This window comes from Asterias rubens, chromosome 9 (genome assembly GCF_902459465.1).
Source record: "Asterias rubens chromosome 9, eAstRub1.3, whole genome shotgun sequence".
In the NCBI taxonomy this organism is placed as follows: Eukaryota; Metazoa; Echinodermata; class Asteroidea; order Forcipulatida; family Asteriidae; genus Asterias; species Asterias rubens.
In genome coordinates, this window is record NC_047070.1 from 13,107,849 (window position 1) to 13,132,032 (window position 24,184).

At 38.5% G+C, this 24,184-nt stretch overlaps 2 protein-coding genes across 3 annotated transcripts in view; one reads left to right on the plus strand and one right to left on the minus strand.

The window, feature by feature from the left end:
* Positions 1-6,617, minus strand: part of LOC117294730 (anaphase-promoting complex subunit 4-like) — a 38,140-nt gene extending 31,523 nt beyond the window's left edge. For both annotated transcript variants that reach the window (XR_004519570.1, XM_033777243.1), the window contains exons 1-2: positions 6,441-6,617; positions 1,009-1,153 (exon numbers count right to left, since the gene is read on the minus strand). Coding sequence is in view for 1 of the 2 variants with exons in the window: in XM_033777243.1 (XP_033633134.1) it covers positions 1,009-1,119 (111 nt within the window). In the remaining variant the exon portion in view is untranslated. The remainder of the gene's footprint in view (positions 1-1,008; positions 1,154-6,440) is intronic.
* A 136-nt stretch (positions 6,618-6,753) lies between these two features.
* On the plus strand, positions 6,754-22,522 carry LOC117294882 (negative elongation factor A-like). The gene is made up of 10 exons (XM_033777430.1): positions 6,754-6,966; positions 8,649-8,820; positions 9,576-9,737; positions 11,738-11,821; positions 15,826-15,941; positions 16,620-16,689; positions 18,206-18,421; positions 19,062-19,375; positions 21,056-21,155; positions 21,833-22,522. The coding sequence occupies exons 1-10, from the start codon at positions 6,754-6,756 to the stop codon at positions 22,003-22,005; spliced, it is 1,620 nt and encodes a 539-aa protein (XP_033633321.1). The 3' UTR covers positions 22,006-22,522.
* Positions 22,523-24,184: the final 1,662 nt, after the last annotated feature.

Here is a 24,184-nt window from a genome sequence, read left to right on the forward strand (position 1 = left end):
CTCATACTTGTGTAGACTCTACCTCATCATACTCATACTTGTTCAGACTCTACCTCATCATACTCATACTTGTTCAGACTCTACCTCATCATACTCATACTTGTGTAGACTCTACCTCATCATACTCATACTTGTGTAGACTCTACCTCATCATACTCATACTTGTGTAGACTCTACCTCATCATACTCATACTTGTGTAGACTCTACCTCATCATACTCATACTTGTTCAGACTCTACCTCATCATACTCATACTTGTTCAGACTCTACCTCATCATACTCATACTTGTGTAGACTCTACCTCATCATACTCATACTTGTTCAGACTCTACCTCATCATACTCATACTTGTTCAGACTCTACCTCATCATACTCATACTTGTGTAGACTCTACCTCATCATACTCATACTTGTGTAGACTCTACCTCATCATACTCATACTTGTGTAGACTCTACCTCATCATACTCATACTTGTTCAGACTCTACCTCATCATACTCATACTTGTGTAGACTCTACCTCATCATACTCATACTTGTTCAGACTCTACCTCATCATACTCATACTTGTTCAGACTCTACCTCATCATACTCATACTTGTTCAGACTCTACCTCATCATACTCATACTTGTTCAGACTCTACCTCATCATACTCATACTTGTGTAGACTCTACCTCATCATACTCATACTTGTGTAGACTTTACCTCATCATACTCATACTTGTTCAGACTCTACCTCATCATACTCATACTTGTGTAGACTCTACCTCATCATACTCATACTTGTGTAGACTCTACCTCATCATACTCATACTTGTGTAGACTCTACCTCATCATACTCATACTTGTGTAGACTCTACCTCATCATACTCATACTTGTGTAGACTCTACCTCATCATACTCATACTTGTTCAGACTACCTCATCATACTCATACATGTGTAGAATCTACCTCATCATAATTATGTTAATCCTTCAGGTGGATAATTATGTTTGATCAGACTCTTTACCTCACAGTTGACATTTGCTAAAGCAATCAGATCCATCATCGGTGACCAACACATGTGTAACACTTCAGCAGATAAACTGCGTTCTTCAAGTTGCCTGAATGCATTCTGCATGATGAAGCTGCCAAAAAGCCACAAAGCTCTGAATCTAAACAGATGGGGAATGATACAGGAATTACCTTTAGTCTCAAGACTTATAAAACAATTAGCAGATGTACCATGGTGGTAAAAGTATACTTTATTTATACTACATTGTTTAAACCAACTTAGCACCAATATGTATTGCCTGTTCTTCATACATTAAAGGAACACGTTGCCTTCAGATTTCACAAAATTTCACGTTTGAGGGTGTTCCTTATACTTATTAAGAGTTGTTCTTGCAATAAAACACATTTAATGTGTTGTAATTAGTGAATGTTAATTAAAAAAACCAAACAGTGACCTCTGACCCCGAAACATGTCCCGCAAAATATATACGTTTTTCAAGCCGTCAAAACGATCGTCCGTTTATGCGCGATGCACAGCAGTTAGGCTGGCGCCGTAGCCAATGGCCTGGTAAACCTACCAGAAGAACACGAGGTAATATACCGTTCTCTACCATACGACGTTGTGTGAAATGTAAACACACCATTTTTCTGTCAAAATGGATCGCCGAAAAACACAGATTCAGCTCATTGCTCTACGCAAAGAGATGATTGAAGACACGTCCAAAAAGAAGGAAAGGACACCTCGCCAATCAGGGTAAGAATAATGTAGTGGGACATGGACTAGCCGACGAGAGAGAGAGAACGGACCGTGATTGTTTATACCCAATGCAATGTTATTGTTAGTTATTATTGTGGACATGACACGTAAATTCACAGCCATGAGACAGCCGCAGCACTGAGTTGTGAGAGTACATAATGTACATGTACTATGACTAGTTTACATATAATTTTGTAGATCTATTCACTTGGTGCATAGATGGGGGTGGGGATTTGAATCGAGTGCCCAGCGTACTAATGACTTGGCATAATTTACCCTAATTTACTTTGATGCTACAATTAAAAGAGTCGTTTATCTGGCTGGGAAGGTGAGGGCTTTTGTAAAATTTGTAGAAGTACATTTTAAAAATAGTACAGATTTATGAAATGTTTTTTGTATATTTTTAACAGTTTACCCAAAATATTGTACCCAAGTCAACTCGTACCCAAGTCAACCCGAATTCTTTCAAAGAAGTGTGACCTTTCAAACAATAAAAAATAAAATTTTCGAGAACTAATATAATAAGTTATATCAATGGTTTTCAATTTCTTGTTGAAGGTACTATGTGAGCAGATGCCAGGACTTGGCGTAAACATCTTGGAGACCTCATCAAACCCGGCACCTCCAAGTCCACATTCATCCACCTCCGCAAAGCTCTTGCCAAGCTGGTGGGTTTGTACCAACTGTAGGGAGATGCCAACACAACAGGACAGGTCATGCTGCAAACAAAGGCCGGATGAATACTTCTCAAACTTGGCAGTAAGAGACTGATTATTTCATACTGTCAATGGCATGTGCATGTATAACAATATACACATGTACTGTCAAAGCAGTCCAGTTTTGTTACATGATATTTTGATCTGTGTCCCCCCCCCCCCCCAAAAAAAAAGGAAACAAAGTAAATGTGTAAACAAACATTTAATAAGGAAACACAAATTTAAGCTTTCATTCATTGTAGTTACTTGTAAACAGCCTCCTTAGCCAACGTTGCATTACCAAAATACTTCACACTGAACAGCCACATCCTAACAACATCATGTCTTTGACCAGCAGCCGATTTCAGGAAACTTTACGCAACTGCGTAAGTCCACTTGTGCAACGTTTATGGAGCAACTTGCGCCATTAAAATTGCGCAAGTGGACTCACGCAGTTGCGTAAAGTTTCGTGAAATCGGCTGCAGGGAGGTAGTATTTGCTAAAATGTCACTTTAATGAATCAACATCAAGTGCATGGGTTTTATATTCCATATACATGTACAAATAACCAATTTTTATTTTGTTAATTGTTTCAAAAATGTTTGTGTTTATATTTGAAAAGATCTTGAGGCACCTTGTTCTGGACCACCATTAGAGTTGGCACGACATCACAGGAATGACATGTACACCAGGGCAGCATGATTTACACAACAAATGACTTTGCCACCCAGCCAGCCTTCACAGACAACATGTGTCATGTCAGAATGGTACAGGAAATAGAGTAACACTACCTGGTTACTGTGTTTGTAAAATCAGGGGTATATTTCCAGATAGTTTCAACTTTCATTTACACATGATTTGTGCAAAACAGGTTTAACAAATGGCAATATTTCCCGTTGTCAACAAGTAGATTCTTATTCCTAAATTAACACATGTCAATACTTAAACTTATTATTTTTTTTTTTTTGCACATTACTCATGTCAACAAATCATTGAATGTGATGTGAGCAGAGTTTGTTTTCATCACAACGACATATGATTAAGTTTAATTTGAAGTACATGGCCAATTGTTTATACAATCATATTTATTGTATTATTTGAGATTTTGATATTTTGTAACAAAAAACACCCAAGAACAACAAAATGCAAAAACATAAACAATCTGTATTCAAATAAATTTATCTGAAATATCTTTATTCTGTATTCATAAAGAGACATGGATCATAGATGCAACAAGTTTGATAAACAGTGCCATTTCAATTTTTTAACCTTAACCCTTGCAAGTGTATTTTGATTTCAAACCACATGCCTGTTATGAAATGCATGGTCAGAATGATGTTTTAGAACTAGTCATATTGTTGACTAGCAGACCATGTTAGTTCGAATAAGTAAAAGTTTTAAAGGAAAACCACCCAATTGTCTGAAGCCGAATCCAAAGCCGAAGCCGTGGTTTCGAAAAGGGCCTATGGAAGCTTCATTTTTGTGGACAAGAGTATTACTTTATTTTAGCTTTCCTTGCCAACTACCATTTGCAGTATGTGCTCCCTGTTCAGATGCATCGCACAGTAAATTTTGCTGTCAAATGATTCTGAGCAATGTAAACAGGAGCTACCTCAAATAGTACCGTCCAAGACCAAGGTCAAGGAATTACATCCCCATAATAGACATAAACATTATTTTATAAAACAATGAATGTATACCCCGAAGAAAGGATCATGTTGGCAAAGAAGACAAGTGACATCTATCCTATGGCGATGGACTAGTATTAGATAGACACCACTGTTCTGTTGCCCTGTGACTCTACATGTACATGCAAATAGCATAGAGAAAGAACAGAGAAGTAAAGTCCCTGTAATTTTGTATCTAAAAACGAACTGTGGGGTATATGTGACTCGCAATTGCATACTATACTTACACGGTAAACGCCTCTCTGACATGTCTGAGCAGATGTTTTATGAGAGGATGAATTCTCTAGCTGTAGTTTTGTTTCAACTCCACTCGCTAGTTAGTATTAAATAATCTCGTCTTTTTGCTGCAAAGGACCGAGGCAAAAAGAGACACACGACTACAGAATCACATGCACTATTAGTATAAGTAAAACGGGTACTAGACATTCTTTCGTGTACAAAGTATTCGCATTACTAGACTGGCCCCGCTAAAATCCTACATCGTACGAGCAAGAACGGGGAGTTCAGTGCGTCTGGGGAGGTCTGGCCGCGGGGGATGATGGCCCGCTGGACGGCAGCCGCTCGGCGGCAGCCGCTCGGCCCCGGGACGTGGGCTGAACTTGCTGCTTAGATAGATTTATAAAAAGTTAATTCAACGTAGGCCCTTTTATTTTTGTTCATGAACTGTTTTTTGTTGTTGGTAACCATGGAGGAAGAGATAGATACAAATGGGGTTCGTAAAATGGTTAATAATTGCTCAGTCGTATAGTTCAACGGCTGCGACTGGAAATAAGACTAGTGAATTTGGCGGCCATTTATGGGAGTCAAAATCTTGACCCCCATAAATGGCGGAACGTTTTGTTTCGAGAAAGTTAGCAAAAGCGAAGCATTTCTAAGGCATGTTTGTGTAGATCATTATATTCTACTTTTTTAACATCTTTCCAACCGTAATCATTTTACATCAAACGCTTGTCATAGCCCAAAAACGCCCAATAAAGCGCAACCTGAAGCCAACGTGTCCCTTTAAGTAGCCTTGGCCACCTAGGCTCATATTGAATCCGGGCCCAATTTCATGGCTCTCTTACCGCCGAACTTCATTACACTGTAAAAGTAATAGATCGAGTTGGTTTACTGGCCACATCAGCACAACCCCAGCCCCGATCCAATGAGGGGGATTGAAGTAGTTTATTGCGCCATGATTGAACCAGAATGGTGCTTATACACACTCCCCACCCCCTAAAAAAATATGGAAAAAAACAAAAAACAAAAACGAAAATGAATTTTAAGTAATCAATCATGATAAACATTAAAAAGGTTAAAATGAGAAATACCCTATCCTCAAACCCTACCTAACCACCTATCCTACATGTACTGGCTGCTTATTAAGGTCTGAGGCTACAAAAAACAATCCAGCCTCCAGGTGTGGTGGTTTGAACTTTCCGCCGTGTTCAGTTTTCCGAATGACCAAATACGGTAACATTACGTCATGCGACGCCTGCGCACAGCAAGCGAAAGTAGTCAATTGTTAGTGTCGTACTGAGTCACGGAAAATTGAACACGGCGGAAGACTGAAACCGCCACACCGGTCATATCTTGTTGGCCCCCCTGCGCCCCTTTCAATGTTGGTTGTGACGGACGGTGGTTCTGGTTACTGGGGCAGACAGCTTAGATAAGCTTATGTAGAGCCCCCCGACGTTCTTTAGGAATTTGTCCACATGTCCCTTGAAAATGTTCACACTTGAAGCTTCAATTGCCTTTCGAGGGAGAATGTTCCAGTAGTTGACCACTCTCTGGCTAAACCAGAACTTCCTGAGGTTGAGGTTGGATCTTGATTTGTACAGTTTAAGTTGGTGACCCCTGTGATTGCATGGTCTTCTGCCATGTCTGCGTTCCAGTCAACATTGAGCAGGGGTGGGGGAGGGGGGAGGGAGAGAATGTTTGTTGTCAGTTATTGTCAGTGGGAAGTGGACAGGGTATGGTTTTATGTTAGATAGCCCAGTTGCGATAAAATGTAACCCTCGTCCCGACACAGCTTCGAGAGGAGGGTTATCGCATGGTTATCCAAACTACATGAATGAACTGTCTAGAGGTTGGCCCAAGCGTTTTGGCCGGGATTGTACTTGTGTATGGAGCAATAAACTAGTCGGTCATACCATGGTCATACAGAAATCCCGGTTACATTTTGACAAAAACTAAATGTAAATTGTAAATAATATGCAGATTATGCTAACAATTGCTAGTGCTATGGAGTATGATGATGAATATATTATTATTATTAGTTTTCAGCTACTGCCCCCCCCCCCATACAAATACTTAATGAAATACTTACGTAGAAAATGCCACCCTGAGACCAAACAGTCCACAGTCTCACTTTATGAAGATTCGGGGCAAACTCTTCATCGGAACGAATAGGAAAGGAATGCACTCAGCAGAGCAATACAGTGGGCCGGAAAGGGACAGCTGCAAGTGCAACTCTCAAACTTCTTCGAATTAACCGCTTGTTAGTGTGTCCACAAACGATTGCGCAAATTCGAGTTGTGCGCGCGCGCGAAACCACGTTGCACCAGAGTTCATATGAAGTGCCGCGCCGCTAATGATTTTGCTTGGCTTGCGCGCGCTCTCATGTTGTCTAAAATTACAAAATGGCGACCGTCAAAGACAGCGATACGAATTTGTGGCTCCACAACAAACTCGGGGATAGTGAAGATTTATGGTCTGGAATAAGTAGTGTTAGTTCGCAACTTCAAGGAGACGTCCTTAAGAATGTCTTTGTTTGTTTCCAGAGTCTCCAACCGACGGTGAAGTTGAAAATGTTAATGTCTATCCTGCATATGCCTCGAAGAAATGTCGATGAGGTTAGATTAGAATGGAATTGGATTGTTATTGTTATTGTTTAATTTTCTTTAATGTTTAAAATAATAATATATAATGTTTTGTTGTTAAAAACGTTGTAGCCCCACTTGTGTGCCAAAGGCCAGGGAATGTGCAAGTAGTTCACTTTTGGCCACAGAATTGGGGCTATATTATTATTATAAAGATTTTGTGCAGAGTGGCCATGGAATTGGAAATCCATGTCAAGTCACCGGCTGTACAACAACCATGGAGGTAGAGACCCCACCATGCCAGTGTGGCGGCCTCAGTGCTCCGCGACCCAGAGCTCTGGGTGACGTCACTGGGGATTTCGGCACACAGTAATCATGGTCTCAGATCTCTGGCGTGCCAAGCTCTCCGGGATGACGTAGCATGCTGTCATTGGGGGCGTGAGTCTACCTGCATACGAATAAATCTTCGAGACCTGTTTTGTTTTCGTACGAGTGCTTTTTCGAGGGGCAACCCAAAACCCTTCTCTGGTGTTCAGAAGAACCTTCTTTGTAATTCCCGCTCCTCAAACACTTTATTACGTGATTACTTTTTTCACAATACTGTCGCATACGCTCTACTCGTTCACCACACGATATGGGCGCCGCCATGACAGCTATGAGAGTAGACTTGAGGACAAGTTGTTAATGGTCCCACGTGGTGAGATAGTCGAGTTGCAGCGAACTGCTGGTTGCGCGACTACTACTGCGAGGTGCCTGGAGTCAGGCAGCGCAGTAGTTGCGCAACCAGCAGTTCGTGTGCGGAGAGCACCGCTGCAACTGGACTAACTCACCGCGTGTGACCACAAACGACTTGTCCACAAGTCTACTACGAGAGTGTACTCGGCACGGCGCTAAAATCTACCACTTTTGCTTGGTGTGCGTAGACACGGCATGACGTAATACTACCATATTTGGTAGTCTGGAGCTCTGAGTACGCCGGGGCTCTGAGACCGCCACACCGGTGTTCTGTCGCGTCCCAACTTGATAATCGCTCCAACTATTGGAAACTCGTGGTTAAACCTTTCCGTCATAAAGTGTTAAATACCAATCTGAATTGATGCAACAAAAAACAGCAGCCCAATCAATCAATTCCAAGATCCTCATATTTTTTAAAGATTGAATGAGATAGAGAAATCCTGACTAAAAAGAAGGAGGATTGCTAAGTACTGAAGAAATATTGTTTAGAGATTGATACAGTCCATAAAAATTTGTTTCAAAATGGTCTGAAGACCAGTTAATAAATAAAAAATACTAGATTTGGGACGAGATTTAATTATTCTAAAAAGTTATTAGCATAAAACCTTACTTGGTAACAAGTAATGGGAGAGGTTGATAGTATAAAACATTGTGAGAAACAACTTCCTCTGAAGTGACATAGTTTTCGAGAAAAAAGTAATTTTCCACGAATTTGATTTTGAGACCTCAAGTTTAGAATTTGAGGTCTCAAAATCAAGCATCTGAGAGCACACAACTTTGTGTGACAAGGGTATTTTTTCTTTCATTATTATCTCGAAATTTCACTGACCGATTGAGCTCAAATTTGCACAGGTTTGTTATTTTATGCATGTTAAGACACAGCAAGTGAGAAGATTGGTTTTTGACAATTACCAATAGTGTCCAGTGTTTTTAAGGTTTGAAATGGACATTGAAATAACCTTAGGTTACTCTCTTTGCAGTTCCAAGTAGAGCTAAATGCTATCATCCACCTTGCACGTAATGACTCTGACCAATGGGTGTCTATTGTTGGTGATATTCTTCATACGTATCCCAGCACTGGAAGCCTGAATCTTGAGATCGAGGAAGACCATCAGTTTGTAGCTGAAGTTTTATATGATTTACGCAAACATTGTAAGTACTGTACATTTAGTCACCATTACATTTCTAAATCTGCCCCCCCCCCCTCCCCCAACAAAATAAATAAATATATGGGTATATTTTTTCTCTGATATTGATGTTGATAGAGTTTGTTAATTTTGTTTTTCTAAGAAACAAGTTCACATTACTTCTTTGTAATGTTGTTTATTGGAATCTCCCTTCCAAATAAATGTTTTATTAGGTGTAAAATGTAATGTATATTGTTTGTTATTATTCATTTATTGAAAACAAACAACGTTGGAGTGACGGGGCCATTTCAAACAGTGTAATTCCTTACAACATCAGACAATCACTTACAATCTGACAACACATGCCGACTTTCAAGATGTCACTCCAATGTCATCTGTTTACAAGAGCTTACTGTACGGCGCCATGAACAGTGACTGTTGGAATATATGGCACCATATAAATATGATAAATGTTACGATTGATTGATTGATTTGCTCTTAAAGGCACTTTTTACAAACCCTCCACAGCAGAAAGATCAAGGACAACTTAGCCTTTGTGGAGTCGGACTGTATTATATTTATAGTGCAGTTGAAATTTGGAAACTGTATAGATTTATATTATTTGCATGACATAGGGGCCTACCCTTTATGGGGATCCAGTGCACTGGACTATTGGCCATGACTCACCATTTGTATTTTGCATTAGGACAAAATGTTGTAAGCATTGAAGTTATTGCTGCCACAGAATCTGTCAATACTTTTTCTTTTGTTTTCCTGCAGTGAGTAAGACTGATTCAAACAGTTTGTTGCCGCTAGAATGTCAGTACCTGAACAAGAATGCTCTGAACCAGCTAGTAGGGATGCAGGCACCTCCTGTCAAGCACTTTGCTCTCAAGAGGAAGCCCAAATCAGCTGCCCTAAGGGCTGAGCTACTACAAAAATGTTAGTCACAGGAAAGTTATAAATGTTTTCAGGATAAATGTTTCACATTCCATTTACACAAATTACCAAACTGTAAACTAACCTGTAGAAAACATCAATATTTTGTTACAAAAAAGATGCTTAAAATGACTTTTTTGTTAGGTAAATTTTTATTGAATGATTTTGATCATTCTGTAAACCAATCCTGCACAATCCTCAAATTGCAGAAACCATTCCTGCACAATCTGTGATTGTGTAAACTATTCCTGCAAGTATTGTTTGAAGCTCTGCATGGTGTGGAGAAACAAGAAGAAACTATAAATAAATAGTAAACTTGTGGTTACAACCATGTGTAAAACCATTTTCACATGGTTGTACCCGTACATGTAAGTTTACTATTTATTTATAGTTTCTTCTTATTCCTAAAAGATTGACTTACCATTTCTGCATGAACAACACCATGAATCCTGAACTAAAATCACACTTTGTGCTTGATTGCTCGGTAGCTTCTACTGGGAATGAAAGTATCAGATATGCGCCTGGGTTTATTTCTTATCCTGCTCTCCGATTGGCAGTCTTGCCTTTTACCGCCTGCAGTTTGTTTCAACAACCAATGGACCCTTCCCATGAAATATGCTAATTACATTTACGCATGCGTACAGACCCTGTTGGTTGGCAATTGCCATAGAGTTGTGCACTAAGCAGACGCGTAATCGCGTCTGCGTCACGCACCCATTAGCCGTTTGCAAAACAGGGCGATGTTCCCTCATTTTGCCAACCAAAACGTTAGTGCGCACGGGCTATGTGCAATTTACATATTTCATGGGAAGGGTCTATTGTCAACCTCAGATCCCTGATGGACAATACATAGCATGGGGTAGACTAAATTATTATTGAGTCTTGGACAATGGTTTCGTTCATAGTCGGGTTGCCTTCCCGACACAAAGAGATAAATGCAGGCGAAATGCACTTACAAAATAGCTTACTTGTGGGTACCAGCCGCTGCACTCATTTTATTACCAAAGATCGATCGTTGATTAAAGACACTGGACACTATTGGTAATTGTCAAAGACCAGTTTTCTCACATGGTGTATCTCAACATATATGCATAAAAAATCACACCTGTGAAAATTTGAGCTTAATTGGTCATTGAAGTTGCGAGATAATAATGAAAGAAAAAACCCTGAAGTTGTGTGCTTTCAGATGCTTTGAGACCTGAAAATCTAATTCTGACGTCTCGAAATCAAATTCATGGAAAATTACTTCTTTCTTGAAAACTATGTAACTCACAATGGTTTATACTATCAACAGCTCCCACTGCTCGTTACCAAGTAAGGTTTTATGCTAATAATTATTTTGAGTAATTACCAATAGTGTCCACTGCCTTTTATACTAGCGTGTGATTTTAAGTGCAATTGAAAAAGTAGTTTTTGTTCAGCGTAAGTAGTTTTAAAGATTTGTTTTCGGGTGTTGATTAACGGTTGCATTTGGTATTTGAGAATTTGAAACCACTTGTAGAGATTCCTGTGTTAAATGTGATTACACACCCGGAACATTCCATTGTTCAAACATAAAGAATACAGAGTGGTGACAGTTTACATTTGAACACTAGGGCGTGCTGTTGAACTAAACTTTTCCATACATCCTGTGCTTAGTCTGTTGTGTGTGGTGGATGCTGTACTTTGAATCAATCCCATATGAGATGCAATATGATGTGCATGCTAGACTAGGACATCAAGGCTGCAATACATATTTTAATTTCATCAAAAAGTAGTTTTTTCAAACTTTGACAGATTCTTTGGCATGTTTGGTGTAGATTTATTCACCATACCATGCCTGACCTGGGTTAGAATGGCCCAAGTTATTAAACATTGTAAACAAATACTAACAACGTACAAATCAAATTGATGGCATCACATGATTTTGAAATGCTTACGCTATCACTTCAAATGTCACTGACAGTTTGTTTTCTTTTAACCACTTGAATTAATCGATTTGTTTATCTTTGTTTTGTTTAAAGCTGCTGAGGCAGCCCAGCAGACCAAGAAGCAGGTAGGAGCCTCCACTGTCCCCACCAAGAACAGGACCAGAAAAATGGACGACTGTAAGTGCATCATATTCAAATTAGTTTGCAAACAAAATATGGGCTGCTAACTTCACTGCTACAAAGTGCTCAGCCAAATTGTATGACCATGTCAACATAATATTTAGATAAATTTGCTGCTAATTTCACTGGTAAACTTGCTGCTTTGTTCGAAAGTTAGCAGTGGAAATTTCTACTCCTAATGAAACTTGACAGGGAAATTTAATTCTTTAGCACTGTCGAAAAATAATTTAGCACTGAACTTTTTTTGTGTACCCGGAAGGTGACCTCAGCCGTAAACACAATTTCAGCTTGATGTTAAGGCAATGGTATTTTCTACTGGATGAGTTGTCTAAACATCTTCCTTAGCTGCTGCAAAATTATTAATTAAGTTGAAATCTTCTCTTTTCTAATTAGCTTCTAACTTCGTCTTGTAGTTCAGAAAAAGAATAAAGACAAATGTCAAAAGAATGAAGACATGTTTATATGTAAGATTTATGTTCATAAACATCATCCAAATGAAATGAACATGTTGCATGACCATGTTTATTGACTGGATATGACAACAAGCAAACAACCTCATTTCCATGTGCAACTCTTGCACTGCTGTATTGCCCCTTCTTTATATTATTGTTGATTGCAAGGCATGCTTTAAAACATGGCATCTAAAGGCCAAGTTATAGTCGCGCAATGGTCAGGCGATGGTCGGGCGATGGAATCTTGATGCGCGATCACAAAAAGAAACAGTTTTTAGCCTTCAGCAATGACTACAAACTGTGTTTTTTAGGATCGCGCGTCAAGATATCCATCGCGCGACTGACTATAAACCAGCCTTAAGATCGTTGACAATTGGGGACCAACTTGCAGCATCCAATTAAGTTAATAATGTCGCGTTTTAATGATTTGAGCAAATCAAAACACGCTTCTCATTTGAAAATTGCTACTAACTAAAACATTTGTTGAATTTTCAACAATCGTTTTGTAAATATAAACAAATCCCTCTAGCCAGCATGTACTTTTCTGTCACAAACCTAATTATTTACTACCAAAAACTGTAATACTTGGTGTAAGTCTTTGGTGTAAGTCTTTTTGGCGAGCTGCTTTAGCAGAATGCGAGCCTATGTAATACCGATTTTGTCCGTCCGTCCGTCCGTCCGTCCGTCCGGCCGTCCGCATTTAGGCTTTTTGATAGTTTGTTGTGTAAAATAATTGTTTTTACCCTCATTTGCAGTTTATTTGTCTCACACACACAGCCATAATGTGGTTGGATCCATAGTTTGCAAATGGAAATTGTTTAAAAATGTTAGTTTTCAGAGTACAGTATTACCCTCTGGAAATTAAACAGCTTCCTTGTGTTTAAAAATGTTAAAGTTTTCAGGGTACAGTGTTACTCTCTGGAAATTAAACAGCTACCTTGTGTTTAAAAATGTTAAAGTTTTCAGGGTACAGTGTTACCCTCTGGAAATTAAACAGCTTCCTTTGAGTAATCTTTGAGTAACGGTTTTGCAATGAGCTTTGAATGTGGTTGGATAAGTGTGCAAATGGAAATTGTTTAAAAATGATAAAGTTTTCAGGGTATAGTATACTTTTCTGGAAATTAAACAGCTTATACATTTCTGGTTTTTCAAATAATGTTGAAGTTTTTGGAATAAAATTTTTTAAAAGTTTTTTGGAATAACAAAAAATGTTAAAGTTTTTTTTTTCAGGCTCGAACATTGACATCTGGATTTAAAAGAAACAAACTCAAATTAAATGTTTTGAAATAATTTGTTAAAACAAAAATCAAACTCTGTCACTGGTTCCAGTAGAATGAGCTGAAACAATGAAGAACATGAAAGACATTAAATGGTCATAAATCCGTATTGCGATGATGTACTGACTTGAAACTGAAGTCAAACATTGCTTCTTACATGTAGATTTATATGAAAAGAGAAAACTCAAAGAATTAATCACAGGTTTTAGTTGTATGAGCTAAAACAATGAAAAACATTAAATGGTCATAACTCCTTATTGCAATGATGTACTGACTTGAAACTAAAGTCAAACATTGCTTCTTACATGTATACTCATATGAAAAGATAAAACTCAAAGAATTAATCACAGGTTTTAGTTGAATGAGCTAAAACAATGAAAAACATTAAATGGTCATAACTCCTTATTGCAATGATGTACTGACTTGAAACTAAAGTCAAACATTGCTTCTTACAAGTAGATTCATATGAAAAGATAAAACTCAGAGAATCAATCACAGGTTTCAGTTGAATGGGCTAAAACAATGAAAAACATTAAATGGTCATAACTCCTTATTGCGATGATGTACTGACTTGAAACTTAAGTCAAACATTGCTTCTAACATGTAGATTCATATGAAAAGATAAAACTCAAAGAATTGATCACAGGTTTCAGTTGAATGAGCTAAAACAATGAAACACACTAAACAACACTTTAAATGGTCATAACTCCTTATTGCAATGATGTACTGACTTGAAACTAAAGTCAAACATTGCTTCTTACATGTGTACTCATATGAAAAGATAAAACTCAAAGAATTAATCACAGGTTTTAGTTGAATGAGCTAAAACAATGAAAAACATTAAATGGTCATAACTCCTTATTGCAATGATGTACTGACTTGAAACTTAAGTCAAACATTGCTTCTTACATGTAGATTCATATGAAAAGATAAAAATCAAAGAATGAATCACAGGTTTCAGTTGAATGAGCTTAAACAACGACAAACATTAAATGGTCATAACTCCTTATTGTAAAGATGTACTGACTTGAAACTTAAGTCAAACATTGCTTCTTACATGTAGATTCATATGAAAAGATAAAAATCAAAGAATTAATCACAGGTTTCAGTTGAATGAGCTTAAACAATGACAAACATTAAATGGTCATAACTCCTTATTGTAAAGATGTACTGACTTGAAACTTAAGTCAAACATTGCTTCTTACATGTAGATTAATATGAAGAGATAAAACTTAAAATTAATCACTAGTTTCAGTTGAATGAGCTTAAACAATGAACAAATTGAATAGGCATAACTCCTTATTTCCATGATGTACTGACTTGAAACCTAAATCAAATATTACTTTTAACATAAAGATGCATATGAAAGGATAAAACTCAACGAGTGTATCACTGAAGAGTGCAAAGTTTTAATCAAATAATTATTGCTGCTTAGATGCATATAATATGAATAGATAAAACTCAAAGATCACTGGTTCCAGTTGAATGAGCTAAATCAATGAAAACCTTAAATGGTCATTACTTCATACTTGTCAACGTCCCCACCCCGTTGACCATCAGGTGATCAAATGATTGGTTTTTCTGTCAGTCATTGGTTCTATCTGGTGATCGGCAGCTCGCCATGACAGCTTCGCTGTTCTAGTTTTTTAGGGAAATCCACTGCTTATATTTGTATTGAAGATAACAGTGAAATTCTGTACTCATGTTAATATACATGTACCCCATGCCTTAAACCTGTTTCTGTTTTTCTTTTGCCATAAAGACAATGAACACTATTGGTAGTTGTCAAAGACCTGTCTTCTGACTTGGTGTATCTCAACACAAGCATAAAATAACAAACCTGTGAAAATTTGAGCTCAATCGGTCGTCAAAGTTGCAAGATAATAATGACACAAAAAGCACCCTTGTCACACGAAGTTGTTTGCTTTCATATGCTTGATTTTGAGACCTCAAATTCTAAATCTGAGGTCTCAAAATCAAATTCGTGGAAAATTACTTCTTTCTTGCAAACTACATGTACGTTACTTCAGAGGGAGCTGTTTCTCACAATGTTGTATACTACATGTATTAACCTCTCCCGGTACTCGTTACCAAGACAGGTTTAATGCTAATAATTATTTTGAGTAATTACCAATAGTGTCCACTGCCTTTTAGATGCCTAACAGCTTAATAAGATGTCTAACAAATAATAAACAAACATAAAATACAGGAAAGACATTTTTGAACAGAGCAGACTTGTTAATGTTATACTGATATTTGTTAATGTTTGAAGCTGTACCATTGAAGGGAATTCCCAAGGCTACTCCAGGATTCCGAGCTGCACCTGCATTACCTCGCACTATTCCAATCAATCGTAGGATGGCCTTTAACAGAGAGGGAGGTACAAAGGTATGTATGACAGGTACAGCTAGTAAAGGCACAAGTCTTTAATTCGTTTCAAATAAGGGAATAAAAGGGTAGCGATGAGTTCTTAAACTGCCGTTTAAATTCGGCAGGGTCGTGGCCGCAAGGTTTTAAACGGCTGTTTAGGAACGAATCACTACTACATTCATAATAGCCATTTTGGTTAAAAGGCGTAATAAAAAAGGAAACTCTGTAAAAACTTATCTGTTTTCCGACGACGATCTGTACGTGTGGCGCATTTTTATGAGACAGTTTTCGGATATGCATTTGTGCGCTCCATGCATCCTCATATCCATGGGCTAAAATGGCGCGGGGAGATCGATCACCTCGAAAGGAGGATGTGAGCCAACCCGCACAAACGTACCCAAAATCAACCAGTTATAAACAACTCCAGCTGGTCATTATCAACCGTTTAAACACACCCACGTGACGCGCTCTCCACCAATAGGAATAGCGAAACTGGGGTATATGAATTTTAATTTTAATGTTTATGGATTCAGTAGAACACAGAAAACGAGGAAGTTTGCAAAATGTTCATACGTAAATTATTTTACAAAGAACAATAATCATTGCTGGCAGGAGCTGCTTAAAATGATGTGTTTTTTAAATTGGTGTTTGTTTGGTTGGTTTTGAATGTATTTTTTCCCTTCTTTTTCTGCAAAGTTACTTGACATCACTGACCAGCCTCTAGGTGGGAACAATAGAGAGGCCAAGAAACGGAAGAAGCAAGCAGGTAGGTAGCAAGAGTGCCTTACATTGATAACAAACTGAAAAAGGGCGACCAATTCAATAGAGAGGACAAGAAACGGAAGAAGCAAGCAGGTAGGTAGCAATAAGTTCTCTAGTAGAGTGCCCTACATTGATAACAAACTGAAAAAGGGCGACCAATTCAATAGAGAGGTCAAGAAACGGAAGAAGCAAGCAGGTAGGTAGCAAGAGTGCCTTACATTGATAACAAACTGAAAAAGGGCGACCAATTCAATAGAGAGGTCAAGAAACGGAAGAAGCAAGCAGGTAGGTAGCAATAAGTTCTCTAGTAGAGTGCCCTACATTGATAACAAACTGAAAAAAGGCGACCAATTCAATAGAGAGGCCAAGAAACGGAAGAAGCAAGCAGGTAGGTAGCAATAAGTTCTCTAGTAGAGTGCCCTACATTGATAACAAACTGAAAAAGGGCGACCAATTCTATAGAGAGGCCAAGAAACGGAAGAAGCAAGCAGGTAGGTAGCAAGAGTGCCTTACATTGATAACAAACTGAAAAAGGGCGACCAATTCTATAGAGAGGCCAAGAAACGGAAGAAGCAAGCAGGTAGGTAGCAAGAGTGCCTTACATTGATAACAAACTGAAAAAGGGCGACCAATTCTATAGAGAGGCCAAGAAACGGAAGAAGCAAGCAGGTAGGTAGCAATAAGTTCTCTAGTAGAGTGCCTTACATTGATAACAAACTGAAAAAGGGCGACCAATTCAAATTTGTACTTGAAATGGTTTATTTATGCAGCTTTTGAGCTGAAGTGAACAAAACACGTAAGTATTGTTTTTACTGTAAGCTTTGCATGGTGTGGAGAAATAGGAAGAAACTATACATTAGTAGTAAACTTGCGGATACATTCATGTGTAAATCTCTTTGGTGTTAGTGTTGGCTCTGAGAAGAGCTGGTCTCAAAACTGGCTCTTCTCAGAGCCAACACACAAAACAGATTGACCCTTGGTTGTATCCGCAAATAAATTAATTATTAATAGTTTCTTCCTAAACACTTTGTGTTGTTGCAAATGTTTGTGTAAATACCAACTGCCCATACAAATTGGGAGTTATTGATCAATGACTGAATTCAAGGCCTAGGTTAAATTTGATTCTAAACAAAGTATCCGTTGTAATTGGCTGTAAATCATTGTGCAAATAAGTGACTCTGGCATCAAAGGGATCAGACTGAACAACTGCAGGAGGTCCCCTTATGTTTAAAGTAGCAGAGGAAACAGTTCTCTTGTACAATTTGTGTATCTTGAAATACATGTATTGGGCTTTGAATGATGCAATTGAAGCAAACATTGGTTATTATCTGGATTTCTAATATTTTGTTGATGGTTTTCAAGACCACATTATTTCTCTGTAATTGTTACAACTTATTTTAAACAGTTAGCGTTCAGATTGAAACTAGGTGCATGTAATTTATGCAAATTCTGTTAACAATCCCGGAAAATCAAAAAGATTTTATTTTTTAGTTTGTAAATAATTTGTGGTTTTATATCAGAATTGGAAGCCCAGGAGCAAGCCAAGAAGGATAAGGAGGCTGCTCAAGCAGCTACACCAGACTATGCTGCAGCTTTCATGTCACCAGCATCGGTCAAACCAGCCACTACTACCAACCCTCTAGACAAACTAGACGAGCCCTCAGTACCTTCATATGCACCTGCAGCGACTACAAGCAAGCCAAACAAACCAACATCATCACTTCTTAAGGGCTTTGGTAGGTTGATAGTGCTGTCTAATCATACATGGATCAGCCTCAAATTGTGGAGTGGTCCACTGATGAGAGTACAAGATGCGTGATCATGTTGATGACATCACTAAACACAACCATTGCACACAATGTGGTGTCTCATCTGTTTCAATTGCCCCATCTGTTGCGTCATCTGTTTCAATTTCAGATATGTTTGTTAAGTGAATTTTTTCGTAAAATATCGTTTTTACATACTACTTACAAGGCATAGCATCCTCAGTCTTGTGCATACTCTTAGATTTGAGGTACCCATACAGGTACCCATACGTACAGGTACATGATGTAGTCAAGTAGCGCAAATGATATTGATCAAAGTAGAATTCATCAATTTGTGAATAGTTATAAAATACTTTGTTTAGTACCACAGGGCTGCCACTGTGCAGCTTCTTATAACTTCAATATCAATAACTTTGGTTTAAAACATACAAACAAAACTTGACTTTTAATAGCAGAACTTGAACCTGTGGCCTCTGGATTAACAGGCCATTTTATACTTTACTATACAGTTTTGTAAAGTTGTCTTTTAAACGTGTTTTTATTGTTGAGGGTTTGTAGTATTTTACATTTTAATTTTGAACTGACAATTGTTTGTTAAATCACTGTACAGACCAGCCAACTCCTTCCCTGTCCACCAAGACAGCACGAGATAATCTCCAGCATCAACTACAGCAGTCATTGGAACAATCAGGATTTAATCTTCAAAATCCTAACCCTGTCCCTGGGCCAACAGCCACACCTACTCCACAAAACCCTGCATCTCAACCTGCTCCCGCCACACCAAGCTACCCCCAAACTGGAGCTATTGGAGTTCCATCTGGGACACCTCTTGGTACTGTAGGTGAAGCTCCTGGATTGGCCCCATCTACTGCATCAACAATGACTACTGGCAGTGGTGCACAGAAAAAAGCACTATCACTAACGGTTAGTTCCACAGGTTTTTTCTTCTGTACAACCAAACAATTGACCAGTATTGTAATTAGACCTGTGCATCCGCAGGTAATTTTAGAGCCAGAGTACCCATAGCGAAGACCTGAAGTACCATTGTAAAACAAGTATGCCCTGGCAGGTTCTTCACAGAGAGTTTGCACACTGAAGTATGCCCTGGCAGGTTCTTCACAGAGAGTTTGCACACTGAAGTATGCCCTGGCAGGTTCTTCACAGAGAGTTTGCACACTGAAGTATGCCCTGGCAGGTTCCTAACAGACAGTTTGCACACTGAAGTATGCCCTGGCAGGTTCTTCACAGACAGTTTGCACACTGAAGTATGCCCTGGCAGGTTCTTCACAGAGAGTTTGCACACTGAAGTATGCCCTGGCAGGTTCTTCACAGAGAGTTTGCACACTGAAGTATGCCCTGGCAGGTTCTTCACAGAGAGTTTGCACACTGAAGTATGCCCTGGCAGGTTCTTCACAGACAGTTTGCACACTGAAGTATGCCCTGGCAGGTTGTTCATAGACAGTTTGCACACTGAAGTATGCCCTGGCAGGTTCTTCACAGACAGTTTGCACACTTGTAGTGTACAGTAGTGTACAAATTTGATCTGTGTTTTTTCCATGAATAGAATGGGACAATGAACATTACAATTGATGTGTTCGAAATCCAGTTTCTAAAAACACAATATAATGAGAAACTAAGATGACATTTAAAAAAAAGTTATGAAATATTACCTAATTAAAAAATGATTTGTATTTCACTATTTAAATCGTGCACCACTGTCGTAATTCATTGAACCACTTCAAATATTGTTTTTCACTCTTACTGCCTATTGACCCATTTCACCTGACGTTATCATCAGAAAAATCTTGAATGCGCCATACTGGTGGGCAATTTCACCGTGCGTTTTCATATAACTCTATGCATAGAGTATGCTGTGCCTTATGCAGTGAAGTGCGCATTTTAGGCGACGTTAATACACGGAAACCTAACTGCCCACCAACATGGTGAGCGTGGCATCAGTCGCCGCGTGTGACGTGCGTGCAAGGGGTCAATATATGTATATGGTTGTTCAATCTCTATGCTTGGAAGAAACTTCTTCAACATGGAAAATGAAGGGTGGTTTAATATTCCAGAAAAGTCCCATGTCCGATCCCCACGCCTTTGCATGCAAGTATCCCTATTATAAAGCGGTACGGCAACCATATTGTAAGTCACAAAACTGCCTTGTGTGCGAAGCATGCAACCACACCACACACAGCAACACAGACATGCACAATATATGTAACCGTGTACTCGCACATGAAAACCTTATGTGAGCCATTCACACTCACAGTGCACTGGTTTTCCATATTTGAGGATCGTTCAGGTAGAAATGTTTCATTTGCTTGAAGCCAACCAGGGCTGCCAACACCCAAACCTTGGTGCAACGGGTGGTATTTGATTCAAATATTGAAAACATGAAAGGACAGATATTTAGTCAATTCTTAATGGCAAAGTATAACTTGGATTTTTGGAAACGTTTGTTTGTTTGTTTAATCTTATTTAAATGTGGGTATAAACAATAAAAGTAACAAGTGAACATTTATGAATGAATGGAAAATTGGGGTGGGGGTCGTGAAAGAAGTGGAGATTTTTGTTTCATTGTATCATTTTTGGTTCTTTTAGAGGGATCAAATGGTTGCTGCCCAGGAGATGTTTCGCCAGTCAAACAAGGTTACTCGACCGGAGAAGGCACTTATCTTAGGCTTCATGGCTGGAGCCAGGGGTAGGTAGTACTTGAGATTTATGTGGAATATTTGGTATTGCTTCTACCCAAGTTTACCAGGTTCAAATCTTCTATCCTTTGTACTTGTGCACATCCTATACCAAAAGGGTGAACATGATTGGGTGGGCTATGGAAGCAGGCAGAATTCACTGCTTTATTGATTGCATTAATCATATTGTAGTCTGAGTGCAGAATATGAGGACAAAAGACAAACATAAATTTAAACCACACAACCAAAGTTTGATAAGATTTGGTTTATCCTGTCAAAATAATAAGTTGCTTTGGTTTAACTAATTTTATTTGTATACGAGGAGGAGGCATGTAAAGGAACTGTTGTTATTGCATCTACAGTCAAGATACATGTATTCAGTCAGTGGCATACAGACTGTAGAAGCCAAACAAAAGGAACTGTTGTTATTGCATCTACAGTCAAGATACATGTATTCAGTCAGTGGCATACAGACTGTAGAAGCCAAACAAAAGGAACTGTTGTTATTGCATCTACAGTCAAGATACATGTATTCAGTCAGTGGCATACAGACTGTAGAAGCCAAACAAAAGGAACTGTTGTTATTGCATCTACAGTCAAGATACATGTATTCAGTCAGTGGCATACAGACTGTAGAAGCCAAAACAAATCTCATGCTTTTCAATAAATTGTTTCTTTTATTTTGCAGACAATCCATGTCCGCAGCAGGGTGAAATTGTCACAATTCGTCTGAGTGAAAATCGAGAGATGGTTCCACAGGCTGAGGGGAGTGGAGCAGATGATATGGTTGTTGACACATACTTTGAGATGAACTATTCCACAGGAAAATGGAAGCGGTACAAGAAGTACAAACCACTTTGAAGTTATTTCAAAGCAAAGAGTAACCGAGAGAGACACTTGAGACAAGGAGGATGCCTTAAAGGATGTTCCTCTTAAACATTTCCAACATGCTGGAAACTTTGGGCACTCAGCTGAGAAATACACGTACTGTTGATCCTTAAAAACAAACCATTCAAAAGCAATAACATTTCACATGTTGAAGTAGTCAGGTGCAGTCCGCAGTTCTCTCTGTAAGAACCAGCAGAAGTATTGTGACTTATTGAGTTTGCACACAGATGAGAGCATTGAGTAAGCAGAAATCATTTACCCCGTCAAAACACTTCTGTGCCTACCCACACTATTATTTTTCTGAACTTTTTGGAGCTTCATGAGTAATCGCTTTCCTTTGAAATTACAATTGCCGCAATGACTTGACAAAAGAAACTCAATAAACGTTCTCATAATTAGTTCTACTTTTGACGTTGTCGTTTAAGGCACTGGACACTGATGGTAGTTACTCAAAATAATTGATACCTTAAAAAACTTACTTGATAAAGAGCAATAGAGAGCTCTTGATAGTAAAAAACATTGTGAGAAACGGCTCCCTCTGAACTAACTTAGTTTTTGAGATAGAAGTAATTTCTCACTCAAATATTTGAATTGAATTCGAGACCTCAGCCGAGGTCTCGAATTCAAGGCATATGAAAGCACACAAGTTGTGCGACAAGGGTTTTTTACCTTCCATTAATCTCTTATTCAACTTCGCCGACCAATTGAGTTCAAATTTTCACAGGCTTGTTAGTTTATGCATATGTTGAGATACACCAATTGAAAAGACTTGTCTTTGACAATTACCAGAAGGTGTCAAGTCTTTAAGAAAATTGAGTAGGCACTCAACGTGATTTGAAGTACAAATCTTCTAGTGGTTACCTGAAATCTGAGATCGCTTAAGACTTACCTCCCATTGAATATAATGACAAACAATGGTGGTTCCCTGTCCATTCTTTTATGACACATTTGTGTAAACAACAGGACAAAGGTTTGAAATTGAAGGTAGCATACCCCCCCCCCCCAGGGATTTTACAAGGCAAGATTTTTAGTACAGGTGAAACATTAAGCATATCACAATAGATGCCTGCCTGTGCATGTATACACAAGCGAAAAGCCGGGTGGATGTCGGCCATTCTTGTCAGTAAAAAAATTAGGAATATCTGAAGTTGTTCTATAGGTTAAAAAACATCTGCCATAAGTCTGTCCAAAACAGATTCACTAAGTGGTTTACACCTTCATTACTGTGTGTAATATTTGTCAGGTTCACTACAAACACCATCTGAATGATAAAATTAAATTTAATTCTTTATTCATAAAAGGTGCAAACTATATTTTCCCTGTACGGCCAAGGTTTGATAACATTGCAGAAAAACAGCTTGGTTGATTGTAAATGTATGTAATGCTAAAGATGCATACACACTATCACCTAGCTGTCTTTATTACTAGAAGTCTATTACGTATCTGAAGTACATTATCGGCTTTATGTCAGTGGTTGCCTTTGCAATGTTTCTTTCAACCAATGGTGGGATGTCAATGACACAAACAAAGCTATATATAAAAACAATCCAAAAACTCCAAAACTCAAAACAACATGATGCCCAACTGTTTAGTTGAAAATTCAGCTTGGAGTTTTAAACACTTGTGGAGTCTTAGTTTAAGACATTCTGACATTGTTTTCAGTAAAACCATGCACACTCAACACTTCATGCACTCAACACTTCATGCACTTTGGGGCAATTCCACCGATAGAGGGCATTCTCTGGAAGGCACAAACCCATCAGTTTGGTAGGCACTGGGTGAATGATGTTTTTTGTGTAAATTTTGATACTGTGCAGATATGGAGTATTGCGATAGTTGAGTGATATTAAACATAAATGCCTTGCATCAAGACTAGCACTTGTGTTCAAAGCTGGCAGGATAATGTTTGCACGAACCCCCCCCCCCCCACCTTTTTCGAGGACTTTTGTAGAATATCTGCCATGGCCAGCAAATAAGATGCTATTGCATGGAGTAACTAGTAATAAGCACACTTGACGTACAGTTGATTCTCAGGCATTACTCAAGACTGTACATGTAATGTAGATCATTGCACAGTCGTATTGCTTTCTCTAGTTCACTCTATAACAAAAGAAACCCATGTAGCCAGTTTTCTAATGATAGAAAAAGTAAT

Excerpts from the sequence above, each read along its gene's own strand:
- LOC117294882 (XM_033777430.1), top strand. The coding sequence starts at position 6,754 with ATGGCGACCGTCAAAGACAGCGATACGAATTTGTGGCTCCACAACAAA. Across the intron at positions 11,822-15,825 it reads GACCAGAAAAATGGACGACT|CTGTACCATTGAAGGGAATT; the intron begins GTAAGTGCATCA and ends TAATGTTTGAAG. Across the intron at positions 15,942-16,619 it reads ACAGAGAGGGAGGTACAAAG|TTACTTGACATCACTGACCA; the intron begins GTATGTATGACA and ends TTTTCTGCAAAG.